The sequence below is a fragment of the Lipotes vexillifer genome, unplaced genomic scaffold (assembly GCF_000442215.2).
Source record: "Lipotes vexillifer unplaced genomic scaffold, Lipotes_vexillifer_v1.1 scaffold800, whole genome shotgun sequence".
Taxonomy (NCBI): Eukaryota; Metazoa; Chordata; class Mammalia; order Artiodactyla; family Lipotidae; genus Lipotes; species Lipotes vexillifer.
The window spans coordinates 321,899-345,972 of NW_006779868.1; the positions used below are offsets into that span (position 1 = coordinate 321,899).

At 40.0% G+C, this 24,074-nt stretch overlaps 1 protein-coding gene across 1 annotated transcript; it reads right to left on the minus strand.

Moving 5' to 3' along the window:
* Window positions 1-4,929: 4,929 nt before the first annotated feature.
* POLE4 (DNA polymerase epsilon 4, accessory subunit) lies at window positions 4,930-23,361 on the minus strand. The gene is made up of 4 exons (XM_007453000.1): window positions 23,123-23,361; window positions 22,432-22,516; window positions 21,716-21,757; window positions 4,930-5,245 (listed from the first exon to the last, which is right to left on the minus strand). The coding sequence occupies exons 1-4, from the start codon at window positions 23,330-23,332 to the stop codon at window positions 5,232-5,234; spliced, it is 351 nt and encodes a 116-aa protein (XP_007453062.1). The 5' UTR covers window positions 23,333-23,361; the 3' UTR covers window positions 4,930-5,231.
* Window positions 23,362-24,074: the final 713 nt, after the last annotated feature.

Sequence of the window (24,074 nt, forward strand, 5' to 3'; positions counted from 1 at the left end):
CCAATGATAATATAGTGAACTAGGAACTTTCACTCACTTCTTGATGGAAGTGTAATTAACACAATCCTTTTGATATGCAATTGGGAAATATCTAGTGAAATTAAAATTGCATATAATTAACATCTGAGTGTTTTCATTTCTGGTCATATATAGTAGAGAATCTCATACATCCATAAAAGGAGACATATATAAAGATAGCGATTTTACTCTTTTTTCAAAGAATGAAAAAACATACAAACTGCTAGAAACTCAGTTGAACCAGGAAAGAGAGCCTGGTTGTGAGAAGTCAGGAGTAGCCAATTAAAGAAACAAGCCAAAATAAAAGAGTTTAGCCTTTAATCACTTACTGTGATGGTATATAAACCAGAAAAAGTGCTGACTATCTTGTTCCATTTTCTCCCAAGGAACACATGCTCACCCAGGATTAGGTAGATCAGTGGGGTCAGGCAATCTCATTGTTGAGAGAGCCCTGAACAAAAGGCTCCATAAACCCAGTTTCATAAGCCCAGGGCCAGAAGGGAGAAAAAGGGTTAGGGATGGAAAAGTACTAGGCAGTGAGTCAGAGTGGGAAAAAAGTATCTTCCACTTTCTCCCCTCCTTCCCAATAAGGAGTCCTTGGCAGAGGCACCTGAATGCTTCAGGTAAAGAGACCTAGGAATGAAGGCATGAGGCTAGTAGTGCAAACACGTGAAGAGCATGACCAGCCAGAAGAGCCTGAGTCCTAGACTGTAACTCCCCTTGGAGACTGCGATGAACTGGCTGGGCCTCAAGTCTGGTGTGAGGAGGGCAGATTTCCCCCTTGAAGCTTGCCAAGTAAAGCCTTTGCAATAGCCTATACTTGGGCATGAAAAAACAAATCACAGATTGGTTTTTAACCAAAACCTTATCTCCTCAAACACATAAAGCAGTAGGAATATGGGTAACTTAAAAACAAAACAAAAGCTAAACTAATATATTCAATAAAATGAAATTCTCTACAACAATTAAAATTGAACTATAACTGCATGTATAAAAACAGATTTCTAGGACATAATTTTTGAGAGTAAAAACAAATTGTACAAATATGGACAGTATGATGTCATATGTGTAAATTCAAAATTATAAAACACACATATTTAATGAATGGAGGGAGGGAGACAAAGAGGGAAGAGATATGGGAACATATGTATATGTATAACTGATTCACTCTGTTATAAAGCAGAAACTAACACACCATTGTAAAGCAATTATACCCCAATAAAGATGTTAAAAAAAAAAAGAAAGAAAGAAAGCTAGAGTGGCAATACTCGTATCAGAAAAAATAGACTTTAAAATAAAGAGTGATACAAAGGACAAGGAAGGATACTACATAATGATCAAAGAATCAATCCAAGAAGAAGATATAACAATTATAAATATATATGCACCCAACATAGGAGCACCTCAGTACATAAGGCAAATGCTAACAGCTATAAAAGAGGAAATCGACAGTAACACAATAATAGTGGGGGACTCTAACAACCTACTTTTATCAATGGACAGATCACCCAGACAGAAAATCAATAAGGAAACAAAGGCCTTAAATGACACATTAGAGCAGATGAACTTAATTGATATCTATAGAACATTCCATCTGAAAGCAGCAGAATACACTTTCTTTTCAAATGCACATGGAACATTCTTCAGGATAGATCACATTTTGGGCCATAAGTCAAGCCTCAGTAAATTTTAAAAAATTGAAATCACTTCAAGCATCTTTTCTGACCACAACGTATGAGATTTTCTGACCACAACGTATGAAATCAACTACAAGAAAAAAACTGCAAAAAATACAAACAAGGGAGGCTAAACAATACACTATTAAACAACTAATGGATCACTGAAGAAATCAAAGGGGAAATCAAAAACATACCTAGAGACAAATGAAAAGAAAAACACGACTATCCAAAACCTATGAGATGAGCAAAAGCAGTTCTAAGAGGGAAGTTTATAGTAATATACTTGCCAGCAAGGATGCAGAACAACTGAAATTCTCAAACACTGCTGGTACAAATGCAAAATGGTACTGGTACTTTGGAAAACATTTTGGCAGATTCTTTAAAAAGTAAACATATGTTTACAAGATCCAGCATTCCCACTCCTACGTATTTACCCAAGAGACATGAAAAGTTAATGTTCACACAAAAACCTACATGCAAATATTTACAGCACCTTTATTCATAATCACCAAAAACTGGCAAATATCCCTCAACTGGGGAATGGATAAACAAAATGTGGTATGTACATTCCATACAATGGAATACTACACAGAAATAAAAAGAAACAAACTACTGATACATGCAACATAAATGCATCTCAAATGCATTATTAAGGAAGCCAGTCTCAAAAGTCTACAAACTGTATGATTCCATTTATGAAGGCAAACTATGTGGGCAATAAATAGATCAGTGGTTGCCAGGAGCTGGCACACTGGTTGGGTGGGAGAGGACTATAAAGAGGCAGCAACGAGGGAATTTTTGTGGTGGTATAACTTTTCTAATCTTTGATTGAGATGGTCATTAAATGCATTTATCAAAACTCATAAAACTATACACTAAAAGGGGTGAATTTTGCTGAAAAAAAAAGGGCAGTTCATAAAAGAAAAACATGTCATATGGAAGAAACTTTAGAATAACCTACTCAACTGATAAGAGGGAAAACTCTGGAAGGGTAAGTGATTAACACAGTTTTATCTAAGGTAGTAGGAGTAGTGAGATGAGAACCAAAGTCTCTTGACCCGTCCAGGATCCTTTCTACTACAGCAATATTTTCCAATGCTGTTTTACCTTGACCCCCAGTAAGAAATCCACCATTACCACAAAGTTGGCAGCTTAAACCAACACTCATTTATTATCTTACAGTTCTGCAGGTTAGAAGTCTGGCACAGTGTGACCAGATTATCTGCTCTGGGTCTCACCAGGCCAAAGTGAAGGTGTCAGCTGGCCTGGGCTTTTTCTGGAGGCTCTAAGGGACAACCCATTTTCAAGACCAGGCAAGTTACCAGAATTCAGTTCAATGCAGTTATGGGACTGAGGTCATTTCCTTGCTGGCTGTCAGCCAGCGGTTGTTATCATCTTCTAAAGGCTGCCACATTCCTTGGCTCATGACCCTCTCCATCTTCAAAGCCAGCAACAATAGATCATGTGCTTTTCATGCTTTGAATCTTTCTGATGTCCTCTTCTGCCACATCTCTATAACTTCTACCCTCAGCCAGGAGAAAGCTCTGCTTTTAAGAGTTCATGTGATTACTTTGGGGCTGGCCAGACAATCCAGGATCATCTATTTTAAATTCTACTGATTAGTAACCTTAATTACATATGCAACATTCCCTCTTGCCATGTAACATATTCACAAGCAGGACACTGGGGGCAAAGGTCATGGGGGCCAAAACTGTGCCCACCACATAGATTTTCCACAATGATGTAATATACACACATATAAATGAAACAAACTTACCTTTCACTCAGTTCAACACTCCACTGCTTTTATTATTTTAAAATGACAGTGGCAACATAGTACCTTGATTTCATGTCCTCTTAATGGGCTGCAACCTCTAAGTTTATCTTGAAAAAAGGCCTGCATTCCCTTTTAAATTCCAATCTGCAATAATACAAGGCCCATGGAAGGGCCTCAGGGGCCTGGGTAACCCCTGAAATTATATGCAAAGTTCTGGTACTAACTAATCCTAAGAAAAACAGACAAACTCATGTCAGGGACAGTCTGCTGGATACCTCCCCAGTGCTACTGAAGGCTATCATGGTCATGAAAAGAGAAAACAGACCAGAGGAGACTGGGAGACATGACAAGTAAATGTAATGTACTGGATTGGATCTTAGAACAGAAAAAGGATATTAATGGGAAAACGAGAAATCCAAAAAGTCTGGAGTTTAGTTAATAGTGATATAAATGTCAGTTTCTTAGGTTTGACAAATTTACCTGGCAATGTAAGATGTTAACAATGGGGAACTAGGTGAGGAGTATACAAGAACTCTGTACTATCTTTGCAGCCTATTCTGTAAATCAGTATTATTCTAAAAGAAAATTTACTTATAAAACATTACAAGATTGAGCATCTGCACATCCTTCTAGGGAGATTTATAGACTTTATACCTCCTATTCATGATCCAAAAATATTATTCAAGTCCCACTGTCCAAGGCTTCCTGCTGCTTTCCTTAACCACTACTTTCTAAGTACTCTGCCTCCTTCCTCCTATGTCACCCACACCTTCTCTCAAAAAACAAGATTTAACTAAGGCTTGGGGAAGGGAAAAATGGGGAATTATTTTCTAATGGGTTCAGTTTCAGTGTGGGAAGATGAAAAATATTCTGGAGATGGATGATGGTGATAACAATGGGAATAAATGTCACAGAACTGTACACTTAAAAGTGGTTAAAATGATACATTTTATGTTATGTATATTTTACAATTTTAAAAATAAAGGAATGGGTACTGATACATGCTATAACACAGATAAACCTTACAAAACATTATCTTAAGTGAGAGAAGGCAGACACGAAATACCACCTATTATGTAATTCCCTTAACAATGCTCTAAAATTGACTATAGCAACAGTTTTACATATCTGTGAATATATTAAAAACTACTGAAATGTACACTTTAAATGGGTAAATTGTATGGTAGGTAAATTATATCTCAATAAAGCTACTGAAATATTTTAACTGGTTTTAAATCTAGGATCACATTTATTTGACCTCTGAAGACCTTAAGTGACATCCTATAAATTCTGGAGCCACACTCTGCTGATATGCTAATAAAATGAACAAATAAATGAAAGACTGGGGTTTACAATGGCTAGCAGGGAAGATCAGAAAAATCTGTGGCTAGGCATGGTGGCTCTCCAGTCATGACACAAGAACAAAGGCAAGATTATAAAACACACTAGGTTGAGGTTGATCAGAAACTTTTATTTGGTCCTTATCATTTATTAAGCAACCTACAAAATCATTTTCGATATCTCTACCACAGCAGCAGCAGCTGCATCCAGGCCAGAAATGGAAGACATAAGTAGTGGAAGACCTTATAAAGAAAAGCTAACAGGTGAGATCTCTGCTTATCCAGGCTTAGGTGAAGGCAGAACAGGAAAAGTGTGTAAGTCCAGTATTCCAAAGACTCTTCTTCAAAGCTGAGACCTGCAGAGGGCCTAGCTGAAGGATGCAGGTACAGGCTCACAAAACTGCCCAGGCTCAGCAATCAATCCAAAGTACCTAAAAACACAAAGAGCAATGTTAAAAGCAAGGTGCCTCAAGAGCTGGATGAATGTAGCAAACTGGGCAAAGTTAAGTGGCAGCTGCTTTGGTACTGGCAGTTCTTCTAAGACCAAAATACTCATTTTGAGGAATATCCATCCAAAAGATCCTTGGGGAAGAACATGTCATTACAGAGGCTGGACAGCTGGGTCTGGAGAGTTCAATTTAGAGGTGGGAAAAGGGCTAAGAAATTGTGCTGGTTAATGAGCATCTGTGGAGACTACAACAAGGGGTGAGTGACACAAAATAAATAAGTTTTCTAAGCAGAGTGTATAATCTTTGAAAAAGTTCCAGGTCAAGATGGGAAACTGGGGAGTTCCCTGGTGGCACAGTGGTTAAGAATCCTCCTGCCGTTGTAGGGGACATGGGTTTGATACCTGGTCTGGGAAGATCCCACATGCCATGGAGCAAATAAGCCCGTGTGCCACAACTACTGAGCCTGCACTCTAGAACCTGCAAGCCACAACTACTGAGCCCATATGCTGCAACTACTGAAGCCCACATGCCCGAGCCCATGCTCCACAACAAGACAAGCCACCACTATGAGAAGCCTGCGCACTGCAACAAAGAGTAGCCTCCGCTCACCGCAACTAGAGAAAGCCCTCACGCAGCAATGAAGACCCAATGCATCCAAAAATAATTTTTTTTTAATTTTAAAAAAAGATGGGAAACTGGACCCTCAAGTTTGTATGCCCTCCAATGCAAGATTCCACGTGAAAGGAAAAAAATCTTTTAACAGGTATATAAACCTACAACAAAGAGATTTGGTTGAAAACTGACTGACAGAAATCTGACTGAAGTGTGTTGATAAATAGGGCAGAGGAAAATAAGCCTACAATAAACACAGAGGGGGGTGCAGCAGAGGTGGGAACCCATCTAACTAGAAAACTCATGGGGAGGATCTAGACTGACACCAAAAATGACAGAGAGAGATGCAAGGCTAACATGGGTAATGACTCGAGGGTCTATATGAGAAACAGTTGACCCCATCTCCTCACAACCCTCCCAGTGTGCAGCACTACCAGAAAACAAGCATTTAAACTAAATCTAACTTGAAAAAAAATCAGCAGGCTCTCTTCTAAAGAACTAAATGAATTATCTGGAGAACCAGAGCAGCTTCTGAAAATTCCAGCTTCCCACAGTCAACGTTTCTGCAATTCTGGCCTTTGGAGGCCCCTAACATAACATCTGGTCCCACCCCCTACCCACACTAAAGTAAAACTGCAAGGCAAAAACCACCCTCCATACACACACATACACAGGTTCCAAAGACCTTTCTTATTCCCTCATTCTAAAATAGAATAAAAATTACAAGGCATTTGAAGAAAGCCTATCCAGTAAAAGGAAAGATTTGAAAGAATAATTCAGGGAAAAGAACACATAAGAAAAGAACAAAACAAAGCAAAAAAACCTCAAAATTTTTTTAATAACCTCTGCTTTTGATAATGTCAAATTTCTGCTGATACCAACTGATAGAGCTGATTAAACTATATTTAAAAAGAAAATCCTTCAGGCATTAAATAAGCCTCAAGAAAAGGCAAACCCAAAATCTAGAGAAGGCAAAAACACAAAGAAAACCCAGCCTCCAAAACTGCTTTTACCTCAGGGGAATCTGCCAATCCAAAAGAGAGCTAAGAAACTTTTGCGATTTTGGCTAAGCAAATGAAGGGTCAAATCTGAGAATGTGCCCAAGTGGAAAGATTTGATAATTTCCCCCTTTCTAGAAGCTGGATTCCCAAAAGGCTACACCCTCACAGTAAGGCTGAACTAGAATTAAATCAGTCCCCTCACAGACCTTCCATCCCAGTTTATACCACCACAGTGATCAAGGAATCCTCAAGTCTTAGATTCAAAAAGGAGGTTCTGCACTGATACATGCCCCTAGGTGTCTTGGAGAAGCAAATGAAAATCTTTGAAGAAAGGTCTCATTATACTGGCCTCAAATAATTATCCAACAAATAATTTTTTCAAATATTAATACAATGACAAATATACCAAGATAGGGCTTCCCTGGTGGCGCAGTGGTTGAGAGTCTGCCTGCCAATGCAGGGGACACAGGTTCGTGCTCCGGTCCGGGAAGATCACACATGCCGTGGAGCGGCTAGGCGCGTGAGCCATGGCTACTGGAGCCTGTGCTCCGCAACGGGAGAGGCCACAACACTGAGAGGCCCGCATACCGCAACAAAAAATATATACATATCAAGATAACTAGGCAAATAGAAAAAGACCATGAGACAGTACCAACAGAAACATCCAAAGCCTTTTAAACCTGGCTTATTTATTTACTTTTCTAAAATAGAAAGAAAAGTAAATAAATAAGCCAGGTTTAAAAGGCTTTGGATATTAGATTGGACACAGACTATAAACAATGGTACATACTACATTTAGTGAAATAAAAGACAAGCTTCAAAACATCTGCAGCAAATACAAACTGACAAAATAGATTTGAAAAATAACTAAATGGAATTCACAGAAAATGAAAAATACAAAAACAAGAATTGAAACTAATAAATCAACAGGAAAGTTTAAAGGAGACAAGACTACTGAACAGAGAATTAATAAAATGGAAGGTCAGAAAAATTACATATAATACATCATGGAAAGGCAAAATGATGGTTGACTTCTAGCATACGTTTAATATGAATCCCAGAGAGAAAGGAAAAAGAAAAAGAGAAAGCAGAAACAAAGAGACTTCTGCAGGACAGATGAAAGACATCAATCCATAGATTTAAAAAGCCTAAGCAGTTGCTGCCGCCAACAAGAAGCCTGTGTGTGAGCACAGGTTACTATCCACACGCCACTTCCGGGGAGCCTGTGCAACTGTCCACTGCCAGGGTCCCGGGATGCAGGGACAACTACGCCAGGAGAATGCACAGCGCACCAGAGGCTGGTGCAACGTCACGCTGGCCTCTGCCACCGCAGGCTAGCCCCACACTCCGTTCCCCTCCCTCCCCCCAGCCTGAGTGAGCCAGAGCCCCCTATTCAGCGGCTCTTTAACCCCGTCCTGTCTGAGCGAAGAACAGACATCCTCCGGCGGCCAACACGCAGAGGCAGGGCCAAATCCAAAGCTGAGCCCCTGGGAGCTGTGAGAACAAAGAAGAGAAAGGGAAGTCTCTCCCAGCAGCCTCAGAGCAGCGGATTAAAGCTCCACAATCAACTTGATGTACCCTGCATCTGTGGAATACATGAATAGACAACGAATCACCCCAAATTGAGGAGGTGGACTATGAGAGCAAGATTTATGATTTTTTCCCCTTTTCCTCTTTTTGTGAATGTGTATGTGTATGCTTCTGTGTGAGATCTTGTCTGTATAGCTTTGTTTCCACCATTTGTCCTAGGGTTCTATCCATCCGTTGTTTTTGTTTGTTTTTTATTTTTTTCTTAATAATTATTTTTAATAACTTTATTATATTTTATCTTAGTTTATTTTATTTTACTTTCTTTCTTTATTTCTTTTATTCCTTCTTTCCCTCCTTCCTTCCTCCCTCCCTCCCTCCCTTCTTTCTTTCTCTCTTTCCTTCTACTTCTACTAATTCTTTCTTTATAATTTTTCTCCCTTTTATTCTGAGCCGTGTGGATGAAAGGCTCTTGGTGCTGCAGCCAGGAGTCAGTGCTGTGACTCTGAGGTGGGAGAGCCACCTTCAGGACACTGGTCCACAACAGACCTCCCAGCTCCACATAATATCAAACAGCGAAAATCTCCCAGAGATCTCCATCTCAACACCAGCACCCAGCTTCACTCAACGACCAGCAAGCTACAGTGCTGGATATCCTATGGCAAACAACTAGCAAGACAGGAACACAACCCCACCCATTAGCAAAGAGGCTGCCTAAAATCATAATAAGTTCACAGACATCCCAATACACACCACCAGAAGTGGACCTGCCCAACAGAAAGACAAGATCCAGCCTCATCAACCAGAACACAGGCACTAGTCCCCTCCACCAGGAAGCCTACACAACCCACTGAACCAAACTTAGCCACTGGGAACAGACACCAAACACAACGGGAACTACGAACCTGCAGCCTGCAAAAAGGAGACCCCAAACTCGGTAAGATAAACAAAATGAGATGACAAAAAAACACACCGCAGATGACGGAGCAAGATAAAAACCCACCAGACCTAACAAATGAAGAGGAAACAGGCAGTCTACCTGAAAAAGAATTCAGAATAATAATAGTAAAGATAATCCAAAATCTTGGGAATAGAATAGAGAAAATGCAAGAAACATTTAACAAGGACCTAGAAGAACTAAAGATGAAACAAACAACTATGAACAACACAATAAATGAAATTAAAAATACTATAGATGGGATCAATAGCAGAATAACTGAGGCAGAAGAACGGATAAGTGACCTGGAAGATAAAATAGTGGAAATAACTACTGCAGAGCAGAAAAAAGACAAAAAATGAAAAGAACTGAGGGCAGACTCAGAGACTTCTGGGACAACATTAAACACACCAACATTCGAATTACAGGGGTTCCAGAAGAAGAAGAGAAAAAGAAAAGGACTGAGAAAATATTTGAAGAGATTATAGTTGAAAACTTCCCTAATATGGGAAAGGAAATAGTCAATCAAGTCCAGGAAGCACAGAGATGCCCATATAGGATAAATCCAAGAAGAAATGAACCAAGACAAATATTAATCAAACTGTCAAAAATTAAATACAAAGGAAACATATTAAAAGCAGCAAGGGAAAAACAACAAATAACACACAAGGGAATCCCCATAAGGTAAAAAGTTGATCTTTCAGCAGAAACTCTGCAAGCCAGAAGGGACTGGCAGGACATATTTAAAGTGATGAAGGAGAAAAACGTGCAACCAAGATTACTCTAACCAGCAAGGATCTCATTCAGATTTGATGGAGAAATTAAAACCTTTACAGACAAGCAAAAGCTGAGAGAGTTCAGCACCACCAAACCAGCTTCACAAAAACTGCTAAAGGAACTTCTCTAGGCAAAAACACAAGAGAAGGAAAAGACCTACAATAACGAACCCAAAACAATTAAGAAAATGGGAATAGGAACATACATACCGATAATTCCCTTAAACGTAAATGGACTAAATTCTCCAACCAAAAGACACAGATTGGCTGAATGGATACAAAAACAAGACCCATATATTTGCTGCCTACAGGAGACCCACTTCAGACCTAGAGATACATACAGACTGAGTGTAAGGGGATGGAAAAAGATATTTCATGCTAATGAAAAACAAAAGAAAGCTGGAGTAGCAATTCTCATACCAGACATTAAAATACAGACTATTAGAAGAGACAAAGAAGGACACTACATAATGATCAAGGGATGGATCCAAGAAGAAGATATAACAATTGTAAATATTTATGCACCCAACATAGAAGCACCTCAATACATAAGGCAAACTCTAACAGCCATAAAAGGGGATATCGACAGTAACACATTCATACTAGAAAACTTTAACACCCCACTTTCACCAATGGACAGATCATCCAAAATGAAAATAAATAAGGAAACAGAAGCTTTAAATGATACATTAAACAAGACGGACTTAACTGATATTTAAAGGACATTCCATCCCAAAAAAACAGAATACACATTTTTTTCAAGTGCTCATGGAACATTCTCCAGGATAGATCATATCTTGGGTCACAAGTCAAGCCTTGGTAAATTTAAGAAAACTGAAATTGCTTCAAGTATCTTTTCCGACCACAATGTTATGAGACTAGATATCAATTACAGGAAAAGATCTGTAAAAAATACAAACACATGGAGGCTAAACAATACACTACTTAATAACGAAGTGATCACTGAAGAAATCAAAGAGGAAATCAAAAAATACCTAGAAACAAATGACAATGGAGACACGACGACCCAAAATCTATGGGATGCAGCAAAACCAGTTCTAAGAGGGAAGTTTATAGCAATACAATCCTACCTTAAGAAACAGGAAACATCTCGAATAAACAACCTAACCTTGCACCTCAAGCAATTAGAGAAAGAAGAACAAAAAAACCCCAGAGTTAGCAGAAGGAAAGAAATCATAAAAATCAGATCAGAAATAAATGAAAAAGAAATGAAGGAAAAGATAGCAAATATCAATAAAACTAAAAGCTGGTTCTCTGAGAAGGTAAGCAGAATTGATAAACCATTAGCCAGACTCATCAAGAAAAAAAGGGAGAAGACTCAAATCAATAGAATCAGAAATGAAAAAGGAGAAGTAACAACTGACACTGCAGAAATACAAAAGATCATGAGAGATTACTACAAGCAACTCTATGCCAATAAAATGGACAACCTGGAAGAAATGGACAAATTCTTAGAAATGCACAACCTTCCAAGACTGAACCAGGAAGAAATAGAAAATATGAACAGACCAATCACAAGCACTGAAATTGAAACTGTGATTAAAAATCTTCCAACAAACAAAAGCCCAGGACCAGATGGCTTCACAGGCGAATTCTATCAAACATTTAGAGAAGAGCTAACACCTATCCTTCTCAAACTCTTCCAAAATATAGCAGAGGGAGGAACACTCCCAAACTCATTCTACGAGGCCACCATCACCTTGATACCAAAACCAGACAAGGATGTCACAAAGAAAGAAAACTACAGGCCAATATCACTGATGAACATAGATGCAAAAATCCTCAACAAAATACTAGAAAACAGGGCTTCCCGGGTGGCGCGGTGGTTGAGAGTCCGCCTGCCGATGCGGGGGACGCGGATTCGTGCCCCGGTCTGGGCGGGTCCCGCGTGCCGCGGAGCGGCTGGGCCCGTGGGCCGTGGCCGCTGGGCCTGCGTGTCCGGAGCCTGTGCTCCGTGGCGGGAGAGGCCGCAGCGAACATAGATGCAAAAATCCTCAACAAAATACTAGCAAACAGAATCCAACAGCACATTAAAAGGATCATACACCATGATCAAGTGGGGTTTATTCCAGGAATGCAAGGATTCTTCAATATACGCAAATCAATCAACGTGATACACCATATTAACAAATTGAAGGAGAAAAACCATATGATCATCACACTAGATGCAGAGAAAGCTTTCAACAAACTTCAGCACCCATTTATGATTTAAACCGTGCAGAAAGTAGTCATAGAGGGAACTTTCCTCAACATAATAAAGGCCATATATGACAAACCCACAGCCAACATTGTCCTCAATGGTGAAAAACTGAAAGCATTTCCACTAAGATCAGGAACAAGACAAGGCTGCCCACTCTCACCACTCTTACTCAACATCGTTTTGGAAGTTTTAGCCACAGCAATCAGAGAAGAAAAGGAAATAAAATGAATTCAAATCGGAAAATAAGAAATAAAGATGTCACTGTTTGCAGATGACATGATACTATACATGGAGAATCCTAAAGATGCTACCAGAAAACTACTAGGAGAGCCTCTTCAATAAGTGGTGCTGGGAAAACTGGACAGCTACATGTAAAATATGAGATTAGATCACTCCCTAACACCGTATACAAAAATAAGCTCAAAATGGATTACAGACCTAAATGTAAGGCCAGAAACTATCAAACTCTTAGAGGAAAACATAGGCAGAACACTCTATGACATAAATCACAGCAAGATCCTTTTTGACCCACGTCCTAGAGAAATAGAAATAAAAACAAGAATAAAAGTAAATAAACAAATGGGACCTAATGAAACTTCAAAGCTTTTGCACAGCAAAGGAAACCATAAACAAGACCAAAAGACAACCCTCAGAATGGGAGAAAATATTTGCAAATGAAGCAATTGACAATGGATTAATCTCCAAAATTTATAAGCAGCTCATGCAGCTCAATAACAAAAAAACAAACAACCCAATCCAAAAATGGGCAGAAGACCTAAATAGACATTTCTCCAAAGAAGATATACAGACTGCCAACAAACAAATGAAAGAATGCTCAACTTCATTAATCATTAGAGAAATGCAAATCAAAAGTACAATGAGATATCATCTCACACCTGTGAGAATGGCCATCATCAAAAAATCTAGAAACATAAATGCTGGAGAGGGTGTGGAGAAAAGGGAACACTCTTGCACTGTTGGTGGGAATGTAAATTCATACAGCCACTGTGGAGAACAGTATGGAGGTTCCTCAAAAAACTACAAATAGAACTACCATGTGACCCAGCAATCCCACTACTGGGCATATACCCTGAGAAAACCATAATTCAAAAAGAGTCATGTACCAAAATGTTCATTGCAGCTCTATTTACAATAGCCCAGAGATGGAAACAACCTAAGTGCCCATCATCGGATGAACGGGTAAAGAAGATGTGGCACATATATACAATGGAATATTACTCAGCCGTAAAAAGAAACGAAATTGAGCTATTTGTAATGAGTTGGATAGACCTAGAGTCTGTCATATAGAGTGAAGTAAGTCAGAAAGAGAAAAACAAACACCATTTGCTAACACATATATATGGAATCTAAGGAAAAAAAAGAAAAGGTCATGAAGAACCTAGGGGTAAGACAGGAATAAAGACACAGACCTACTAGAGAATGGACTTGAGGATATGGGGAGGGGGAAGGGTAAGCTGTGACCAAGTGAGAGAGAGGCATGGACAGATATACACTACCAAACGTAAGGTACATAGCTAGTGGGAAGCAGCCGCATAGCACAGGGAGATCATCTCGGTGCTTTGTGACCGCCTGGAGGGGTGGGATAGGAAGGGTGGGAGGGAGGGAGACGCAAGAGGGAAGAGATATGGGAACATATGTATATGTATAACTGATTCACTTTGTTATAAAGCAGAAACTAACACACCATTGTAAAGCAATTATACTCCAATAAAGATTAAAAAAAAAAAAGCCTAAGCAGACTACATAAAAGGAAATTATACCTAGATAATGAGTGAAACTACAGAAAAAATAAAGAGAAAATCTTCAAAGCAGACAGAAAAAATAGGGACAAATTTGCTTCAAAAGAGAGAAGAATGATTGTTTCAAGGTGCTAAAACAAAGTTCCAACTAGAATTCTATATTCAGCAAAATATCTTTCAATAAAGAAAGTAAATCAGTGAGCCAAAGCAGGTAGAGAAAAAAAGTAAAATAAAGGCTTTTTTATACCAAAAAAGAAAAGCAGAGTTTGCTACCATCAGACCCTTTAGGATTTACTTCAGAAAGAAAGAAATGATGACAAACGGAGGAGCAGAAATATAAAACGGAAAGATGACCAAAGACAGTACAAATATATGGTTAAATTTATATATCATTCTGAATAATATAGCAATAATATAATATAGCCTTATGTGGACTGACAAAGACAACACAAAATAGGTGACAATACCAACATACTTGGGGGATGAGGGACTTGTAAATTGAGCTAATGGATTCTAAGATCCCATTTTGTTGAGGATAAAGGGAAAGGTACTAACACTAGGCTCTGATAAATTAAGGATGCATGTAGTAACTGGTAGGGTAGCAAAAAAAAAGAGTATACAACTTCCAAATTGATAGAGGGAAAACTGAATAAATTATACTCAAAAAAAGGTAAAAAATGAAAAGAAAAGAATGAAACATAAAATAAGACAGATAGAAAGCACAAAATAAGATGGTACTTCTAACCCATATATATCATTAACTACATTAAATTAAATGCCCCACTTAAAGACAAAGAATATAAGCCTTAAAATAATTCACATCACACACATCAAAAATACATCCACATGTGGAGGAATTCTCACTGAAAACTACCTGGAGACTGGCATAACTCCTGTACAACCAAAGCTGTAAGAAAGATCCACAAAGAGTCAGGTAGGAAGGGAAGAGAAGTGGTCAGATCAGGACAGGCTTGGAGATTCTCCCTGGGTAGTGAGCAGTTTGAATCACAACATGGGCACCCCAGCTCTGGGGTCCAACACAAGGAGGACGAGTCCTCTTAGCTGGTTTGAAATCCAGTGGGACTGACAGCGTGGCTGTAAGAAACCTAGACTCCACTCATGAAGGGTGCACACACGCTTGCTTACTCCCAAAACAAGGCAGAGGAAGCAGACTGAAACTGTGACCACCGAGTGCGTGCCCCAGCCCACACCAAGCACCCCCTCCAGCCCCCCTTACTCCACAGCACAGCTCCACACTAGGGCAAAGGCTGCCACAGCTGAGAAGAGCACACAGTTGTGAGGGATGGAGCTGCCTTGGATCTGGCACAGCATCTGAATAGAGCAAGGGAACCCATGACTGGTGGTCACAGGGCAGCAAATCAGGAGTGGTCTGGAGCTCTGACTGGTGCTGGGACCACCCCAGCGTGTACCCCAGTCCACGCCAAATGCCCACTCTGGCCCCTCTTGCTCCACAGCCGTTCCCCACTAGGGCAAAGGCTGCCACTGCAGAGGAAAGTGCACAACTGTGGCGGACAGAGTAGGCTCAAACTTGGCACAGCACCCAAACAGGGAAAGGGCACCCATTACTAGCATTCACAGGGGCAGCACATCACAAGCAGTCTGTAGCTCTGACTGGTGCCAGGACCATCCAAGTGCAGGCACCAGCCTCCACTGGGTGCCCAATCCGGACCCTCTGGTTCCAGCACTGCTCCCCTCAGAGCAAAGGTGCTGATGTGGGGAGGGGGGAAGAGCACACACTCAAATTGAACAGAACCAACTCAGACCCTACTCTCAGGGTTTGTGCTCCAGCAATTTGGGACCTGACACCACTCCTGATAGGGCAGTGTTGGCAACTGAGGAGTAGAGAAGACCCAGCTCACACCTGCCTCTGGCTCCAGCCCCTCCATGTCCAGCCTCACCTTCTACCAAGGTGATAGCTGCCAGCACACTCTGGGGTAAGATGTGACTTGTATTCACTTCAGATCCAGCTCTCCCATCAAAGCCACTGAGCACACACAGACTATATAGTGATGCTCCCACACAAGCACACCTCTTCAAGACCAGGATGGGTAACTGTTTCACCTAATTTCACAGAGACAAAGTTAAGCAAAATGAGAAGACAAAGGAATTTCTTTAAAATGAAAGAACAAGGAAAAAACCCTGAAAAAACAACTAATGAAACAGAAAGAAGTAATTTACCAGATAAAAAGTTCAAAGTATTAGTAAACAAGAATGCTAACTGAACTAGGGAAAAGAATAGATGAACAGTGAAAATTTTTACAAGGAACTAGAAAGTATATGAAAGAACTAGTCAGAACTGAAATGAAAAACACCCCAGAAGGAATTAACAGAAGACTAGGTGATACAGAAGAATGCAAAAATGATCTGTAGAATAACGGAAATCACCCAATCAGAACAGCAAAAAGAAAAACATTAAAAAATGAATATAGTATAAGGGACCTCTGGGACAACATCAAGCATACCAACATTCAAACGATAGGGGTCCCAGAAGAAGAGAGAGAGAGAGAGGGATCAAAAATGTATTTGATGAAATTATGGCTGAATACTTCCTGATCCTGAAGAAGGAAACAGATATCCAGATAAATAAAGCAGAAATGTTAAAGAGTCTTCTTTACGTGGAAAATAAAAGGCTACAACAGGAAGAAAGTATCTATAGGAAAGGAAAAATCCCAATTGTATAGGCAAATATATATTAAAAGGCTGTGGATCAACCTCTGAAATAAGCTAGTATGAAGATTAAAAGACAAAAACCAGAGAATTCCCTGGTGGTCCAGTGGTTAGGACTCAGCGCTTTCACTGCCGTGGGCCCAGGTTTAACCCCTGGTCAGAGAACTAAGATCCCACAAGCCACATAGCACAGCCACAAAAAAAAAAAGGATAAAAAATTGTAAAATCAACTATAACTATAATAACAGTTAAGGAATAAACATAAAGATGTAAAATATGACATCAAAACCATAAAACATAGGGGAATGGAGCGAAAAAATGTACATACTTTAGAATGTGTTTGAACTTAAATGACTACCAGTTTAAAACATGTAGTTATATATAGGTCAACATATATGAACCCCATGGTAACCACAAATCAAAATCCTATAACAGATAAACAAAAACTACAGAGAAAAGAACACAAGCATAATAACACTAAACAGAATCATCAAAGCACAAGGGAAGAAACTAAAAGCAGAAGATCAGGAAAGAACTATAAAAACCAGAAAACAATGAACAAAATGGCAGTAAGTATGTACCTATCAATAATGACTTTAAATGTCAATGGACTAAATGCTCCAATCATAAGCACAGGGTGGCTGACTGGATGAAAAAACAATACCTATCTATTATGCTGCTTACAAGAGACCCACCCCAAAGCTTCAGACATACACAGACTGAAAGTGTGGGGATGGAAAAAGATATTTCATGCAAATGGAAATAAGAAAGCTGGGGTAGCAATAGTCCTCTCAGACAAAATAGCCTTTAAAACAAAGTCTATAACAAAAGACAAAGAAGGGCATTATATAATGATAAAGGGATCAATACAAAGATAGGATGTAACGTTCAATAACATATGCACCTAATATAGGAGTACCTAGTACATAAAGCAAACAGTAACAGACATAAAGGAAGAAATTGAGAGTAATACAATAGTAGTAGGAGACTTTGACACCCCACTTACATCAATGGACAGATCATCCAGATACAAAGTCAATAAGGAAACTGTGGTCATAAATGACATATTAGACCAGTTAACTTGAAAGATACCTACAGGATATTCCACCCAAAAACAACAGAATACACATTATTTTCAAATGCACAAAGAATGTTCTCCAGGACAGATCACATGCCAGTTAACTAAACAAGTCTCAACAAATTTAAGAGGGTAGAAATTATATCAAGCATTTTTTCCCACCACAGTGGTGTGAAACCAGAAATCAATCACAGGAAGAAAAATGGGGAAAATACAAACATGCGGAGACTAAACATATGCTACTAAAAAACCAATGGGTCACTGAAGAAATCCAAGAGAAAATCAGAAACTACCTCAAGACAAATAAAAATGAAAACACAATTTCTCAAAATCTATGGGATGCAGCAAAAGCAGTTCTAAGAGAAAAGTTTGGAGCAACAGAGGCCTACCTCGAGAAATGAGAAAAATCTCAAACAATGTAACCTACCACCTAAAAGAATTAGAAGAAAAAGGACAAAGCTGAAAGTCAGCAGAACAAAGGTAACAATAAAGATCAGAGAGGAAAAAAATGAAACAGAGAAACATAAAATGATAGAAAGATCAATGAAACCAAGAGCTGGTTTTTTGAAAAGATAAACAAAATTGAAAAGTCTTTAGTCAACTCATCAAGAAAAAAAGAGGATCCAAATAAACAAAATAAGAGATACAAAAAAATCATAAGAGACTACTACCAACAGTTATATGCCAACAAATTGGGCAATCTAGAAGAAATGGATACATTTCTAGAAACAGACAACATTCCAAGACTGAATGAGAAAGAAATAGATAATCTGAAAAGCTGGACCACCAGTAGTGAAACTGAAATATTAATCAAAAAACACCCAGCAAACAAAACTCCAGGACCAGATGGCTTCACAGAGAAATTCTACCAAACGTATAAAGAAGAGCAAGTACCTATCCTTCTCAAACTATTCCAAAAACCTGGAGGATGAAACACTCCCAAATTCATTCTACAGTAAGACCACCATTACCCTGATACCAAAACCAGACAAAGAAACTACAAACAAAAAAATTACAGGCCAATTATCACTGATGAATATAAATGCAAACACCCTCAACAAAATACTAGCAAACCAAATCCAACAATATATTTAAAAAGGATCATACACCATGATCAAGTAGAATTTATTCCAGGGATGCAAGGATAGTTCAACATTCACAAATCAATCAATGTGATACACCACATTAACAAAAGGAAAGACAAAAACCACATGACCATCTTAATAGATGCAGAAAAAGCATTTAACAAAATCCTACACCCTTTTATGATAAAAACGCTCATCAATGTTGTTCCTACCAGACTGGCAAAAATCAAACCCTGATAATACCAAGTGTTGGTGAGAATGAGGAACAATGGAAACTGTCATACACTGCTGACAGAGATGTTAATCAGGTATACAGGATGTTTGGCAGTATCCACAAAAGATATACATATTCTATGCCATACTCATTTCATAAGGAAAGGCTTAGAAAAGAATATATATATACACATATATAAACATATTTGCATTAAAATACCCAGAAGATTACACAAGAGACTAATAACCACTACGTGAAAGGAGGGGACCTATATAAGGGATTAAAGGACAAGAGAGGGTAGAGGAAGACTGTTCACAATACCGTTTTTCAACTTCTACACTCAACCTATATAGCATGAAAGATCTAATTATGATAAGGAGGTATGTTTTCAGCCTTGACACAAAGTGAGAGCTAAAAATGGGGAAGGAAGGAATAAGAGAACTAACAGTCATACCTAACAAAGCGAGGAGCCAACAAAAAAAAAAACATATTTTAGTATGTTATATAAATTGTAACGGTAACAGAGGAACTAAAAATAATGATAAAACTACAAAAAATCAGAAAGGAGGGAAGGGACTGAGAGGGTAGTACAGGTTAGCCAAACCTTCATTTATCATAGCAGGAAGTCAAAACATAAGATCTACAGTTGATAAATCAACAACAAAGCATATTATTCAGAAATATAAGAAGCCATCTGAAAAGCTAAAAACAGAAAAATAAAAGGATGAGGGCCATTTCATTATAAGTCATTAGGTAACTATTTCACTTTTAAACAGAATATATACTGACTCAATTAAAAAGAAAAAAATTTCACTTAGAACATACATATCTAAGGACATAAGAACATTTATTTTACCAGGTACAAAATAATATAATACTGACTAAATCCAAGGGGGCTAAAATGACCAAAATTCAGATCTACTAATGTAGGATAGAGCAGAGGGATTCAACTACTCAGACTACTGAATCCAAAGATGAAAATGAACACATCCACCACTCATTAAATGGCCATTTATTAAAAAGCCAAGCCAAGCACTATGTATGGTATAGGCTAAAGTGGAAAACTTTGTTAAGTTCTCTCCACTTCTATTCCTAGCACCTTCCAATTTATCATCCTGGCGCCAGAGGTTGGCAGTTTTATGTCTTTAAATAGAAATTTGATCACATCGCTCATCTCTTTGAAAAGATGGTAATAAAAAGTAAACAGGTAGGAGTGCTCACTTCAGCAGTACACTTACTAAAATTGTAATGATACAGGGAAGGTTAGCATGGTCCCTGTGCAAGGATGACACACAAATTCATGAAGTATTCCATATTTAAAAATAAAAATAAACAGGTAGGGGCTTCCCTGGTGGCGCAGTGGTTGAGAGTCCGCCTGCCAATGCAGGGGACGCGGGTTCGTGCCCCGGTCCGGGAAGATCCCACATGCCGCGGAACGGCTAGGCCCGTGAGGCATGGCCGCTGAGCCTGCGCATCCAGAGCCTGTGCTCCGCGATGGGAGAGGCCACAACAGTGAGAGGACCGCGTAATGCAAAAAAAAAAAAAAAACAGGTAGAGTTAGGCTCCAAACATTTTTGATTGAGGAACTGATAGGATGCCAGTCACAAGAAATTGTCTGCCTTAGGTAGGCAGCTAACAAGTTATTTTTAAGAAAAATGAGTAATCAGAAAAGAGACTTAAAAAAGATCTACAAATTAAGAGAATACTCAATAATCTAGGCTCAAAGCTAGCCATGGGAATATATCTTAAAAGACATTTAAAAGAATATATCAAGAGGGCCAGGGGCCTAGGTTGATTACAGATGCAGAACAAAGGAGTAAAAATTGTGAAATAAATAATTCAAGAAAAGATTTCTGAAAGTAATGAGGCTTCAGGGAGATAGTTGAGAACATCCTGGTGTGATAAAGGTGAGAATGAACTGAAGATGCACGGCTTTCGCAAAGCTCTTCAATCAGAATATATGTAGGGAATAGTAAGCTGATCAGATTTAGGAATTAAGTAGGAGAGAGAGAGCTCTAAGAGAAGTTGGTTAAAATGAGGTATCTCAAATATTTTCTATTTCAATGAAAAGATTTAGTTAGTATACAAGAGTTAATCTAAAATTCCTAAGAACAAATAGATACAGGCCAGAATAGAATCTCACTGCGGCAAAATAATCACTTTACACAGACTGCTGAAGAAGGAAAAAGAACAAGAAGCAACCCTTTAAATGTTGGCAATCATTTCTGATCTCTAGTATTATGATGAGGAGTAAGATTTATATCTAAGAATGGAGATCAAAGTAAGAATCAAACTTCTGAATCCACCTAACTACACTGGGGTCTTTATAGTCCCTTCCATTCCTTTATGGTTAAGCAGTTTTCAGGAAGAAGTTCTAACTACCCAAGGGAATTTGAATTAGAATTTGTTTTTCCTATCTTAACAGGAAATAGGGAGAAAGAATTATTCCTAATGAACAAGGAAGACCAGGCCATCAGTTTTATAAGGTTTTGAACTCAGATTGTTAGCATGGGAAAGACAGGTGGAAATGATTACCCGTAATAGAGAACTCACCTTCCAGGAAAGCAAATTCATCCACAGCTTCTATTGCATTATCTGAAACACAAGGTAAAGGGACACCTGACTAACTCCGGTCATTTGGGCATCAACCTCTTACAAAAGCACAACCCACAGTGAAGGGCATGAGGCTTTATGCAAATTAGGGCATTTATAAAATTTGTCCCTTGCTATCTTGAGATCCATAACTACTCCACCACCAAATCTTACATATCAGCTGTCTCTCGGAGTGTAAGAAAATAAGAAAAGCCTGGTTACATACTGCTCACTGAGGGGAACATCTTTGCTCTGAAAGTCATCAGAGAAGTGTTGCCTATACAGAAGGGAAAGCGAGATTATGGTATGTGAAAGCTTACAGATTGTTCTAGGGTTACCAGCTAAAAAGTAGAGTCAGAAATCAAACCTCTACTTTCTAGGTGAATAAAACAGTCAAGCCTGGTACCATATGGCAGAAGGTATAAAGGGGTCTAGTTAGCTTTGGCAACATCTAGACTCCTTCGGTTCTCTGTCCCAGCACCTCTCCAGCCACCCAAAGCAGATTTTCAAAAGGTAGGGTTTTCTGGCACTGTGGCAGCCCAAGAGAAAACATCGTAGGAAGAGACCTGTGGCACCGCTCATCGTACAGTGATGCCGTCTTAAAGAGTGTAAGGGAAAACCTCAACCAGCCCTCTCTTGTCTGCCCCCAGATCCAAGATACCAAAGTGACACTCTACCCAAATCTCTCCTCTGAAGGGTTTTCCTCTTCCCCTGTTGAGCACAACAGTAGGCATCTTTTGCAATGGTTTCCACAAACAGTTCCTGTGAAGAAAAGCAGAAAAAAAATTTAAAAAGACAATAAAAGTTATAATAAACCAAAATTGAAAAAACAACCAAACAGAGTTGTATGGATGAATTCTAGTACAATTCTTGTGTGTGCTTCTGTTGGCGGTGGGGGAACGGCCAGGGGTGAAAGAGAGGTTCTCAGGGAAGCTGAAGGTTCTCCTGGACTTCATAAAAGTCTAGTCCCCTTCCCCCTCCCGCAGTCGCCCATGACACATCCGTCCCTCCCTCACTTGTAGATCCACCACTCATTTACTTGAGGTTCCTACAAGTTCAGTGTTAGACTGGAGATGCAAATTAAAGTCGTGTTCAGGCCCTCAAGAAGAGGTAGGTATGTTAGCAAACCAGTACAACCACTTTACGTGACGCTTTTTCCGTTCTCCCTTCCTATGCTCACACCTCAGAATCCGGCCCCAGAACCTCTCTCACCTCCCGGTGCTCAGCACACCCCGCCCCAGATCCTCTTCTGGCACCCCGCGTTCCCCAAACCTGGACCAAAGGCTCGCTAAGCCCCGCCCTTCGGAAAGGCCCCGAGCCCCGCCCCTCGCCAGGAACCCCCGCCACCCCATTGTGCCCCGGCCGCACCGCGGCTCGCGCCAGAATGAAGATGGCTTCCTGTCCTGCGAGCGTCACGTCGGGGTCCGCCTTCACTAAGGCCTTCACTCGCGCCAGAGGCAGCCTCGAGAGACGAGCCCCGGGCGCACTCGTCGGCGCATGGGGCTGCGGAGCCGCTGCGTCCCCACCGGTGCCCTCCTCCTCCTGGAAAGCCCCGTTTCCAACCGCCACAGCCGCCATCCAGGCCCCGAGGCTGCTGCGCGCAGCCGCCGACTGTGTGTATGAAAGCGGTGCCGGCCCCCTTCTAGCGCGCGCTGGAAGCCACGCCCCCTACGGGCGCGTGACTCCGCCCCTCACGCGGCGGGGTGCCGGACTTTTTGCCACTCGCAGCGCTTCTGGGGTCCTGGTGGCCTGTCTTGCCGTCACAGATGACTCTGACGCGCCATCCTGCCTAGTTGAGCCCTCTTTTGAGAAATTTGATTGTAAAAGTAAACACAGCAGTAATAGAAATATATACAGGAGAAACTTGAACAAGTTTACGTGCTACTGGAAGAGACAGTAAAGTAGAGCAATAAAAAGTAGGAGAGAGCTTCTCTGGTGGCGCAGTGGTTGAGAATCTGCCTGCCAATGCAGGGGACACGGGTTCGAGCCCGGATCTGGGAAGATCCCACATGCTGCGAAGTAACTGGGCCCGTGAGCCACAACTACTGATCTTGCGCGTCTGGATCCTGTGCTCCGCCACAAGAGAGGCCGCGACAGTGAGAGGCCCGCGCACCGCGATGAAGAGTGGCCCCTGCTCGTGGCAACTACAGAAAGCTCTCGCACAAAAACGAAGACCCAACACAGCCAAAAATAAATAAATTAGTTAATTTTTTAAAAAGTAGGAGGGAAAAGAAACAAGTTATGGACATCATTTCAACAATTCTTCCCTCTTTCTCGTGGCAAAACTTCATCTATATCAGTTAGGGTCCAATTAAGAGAA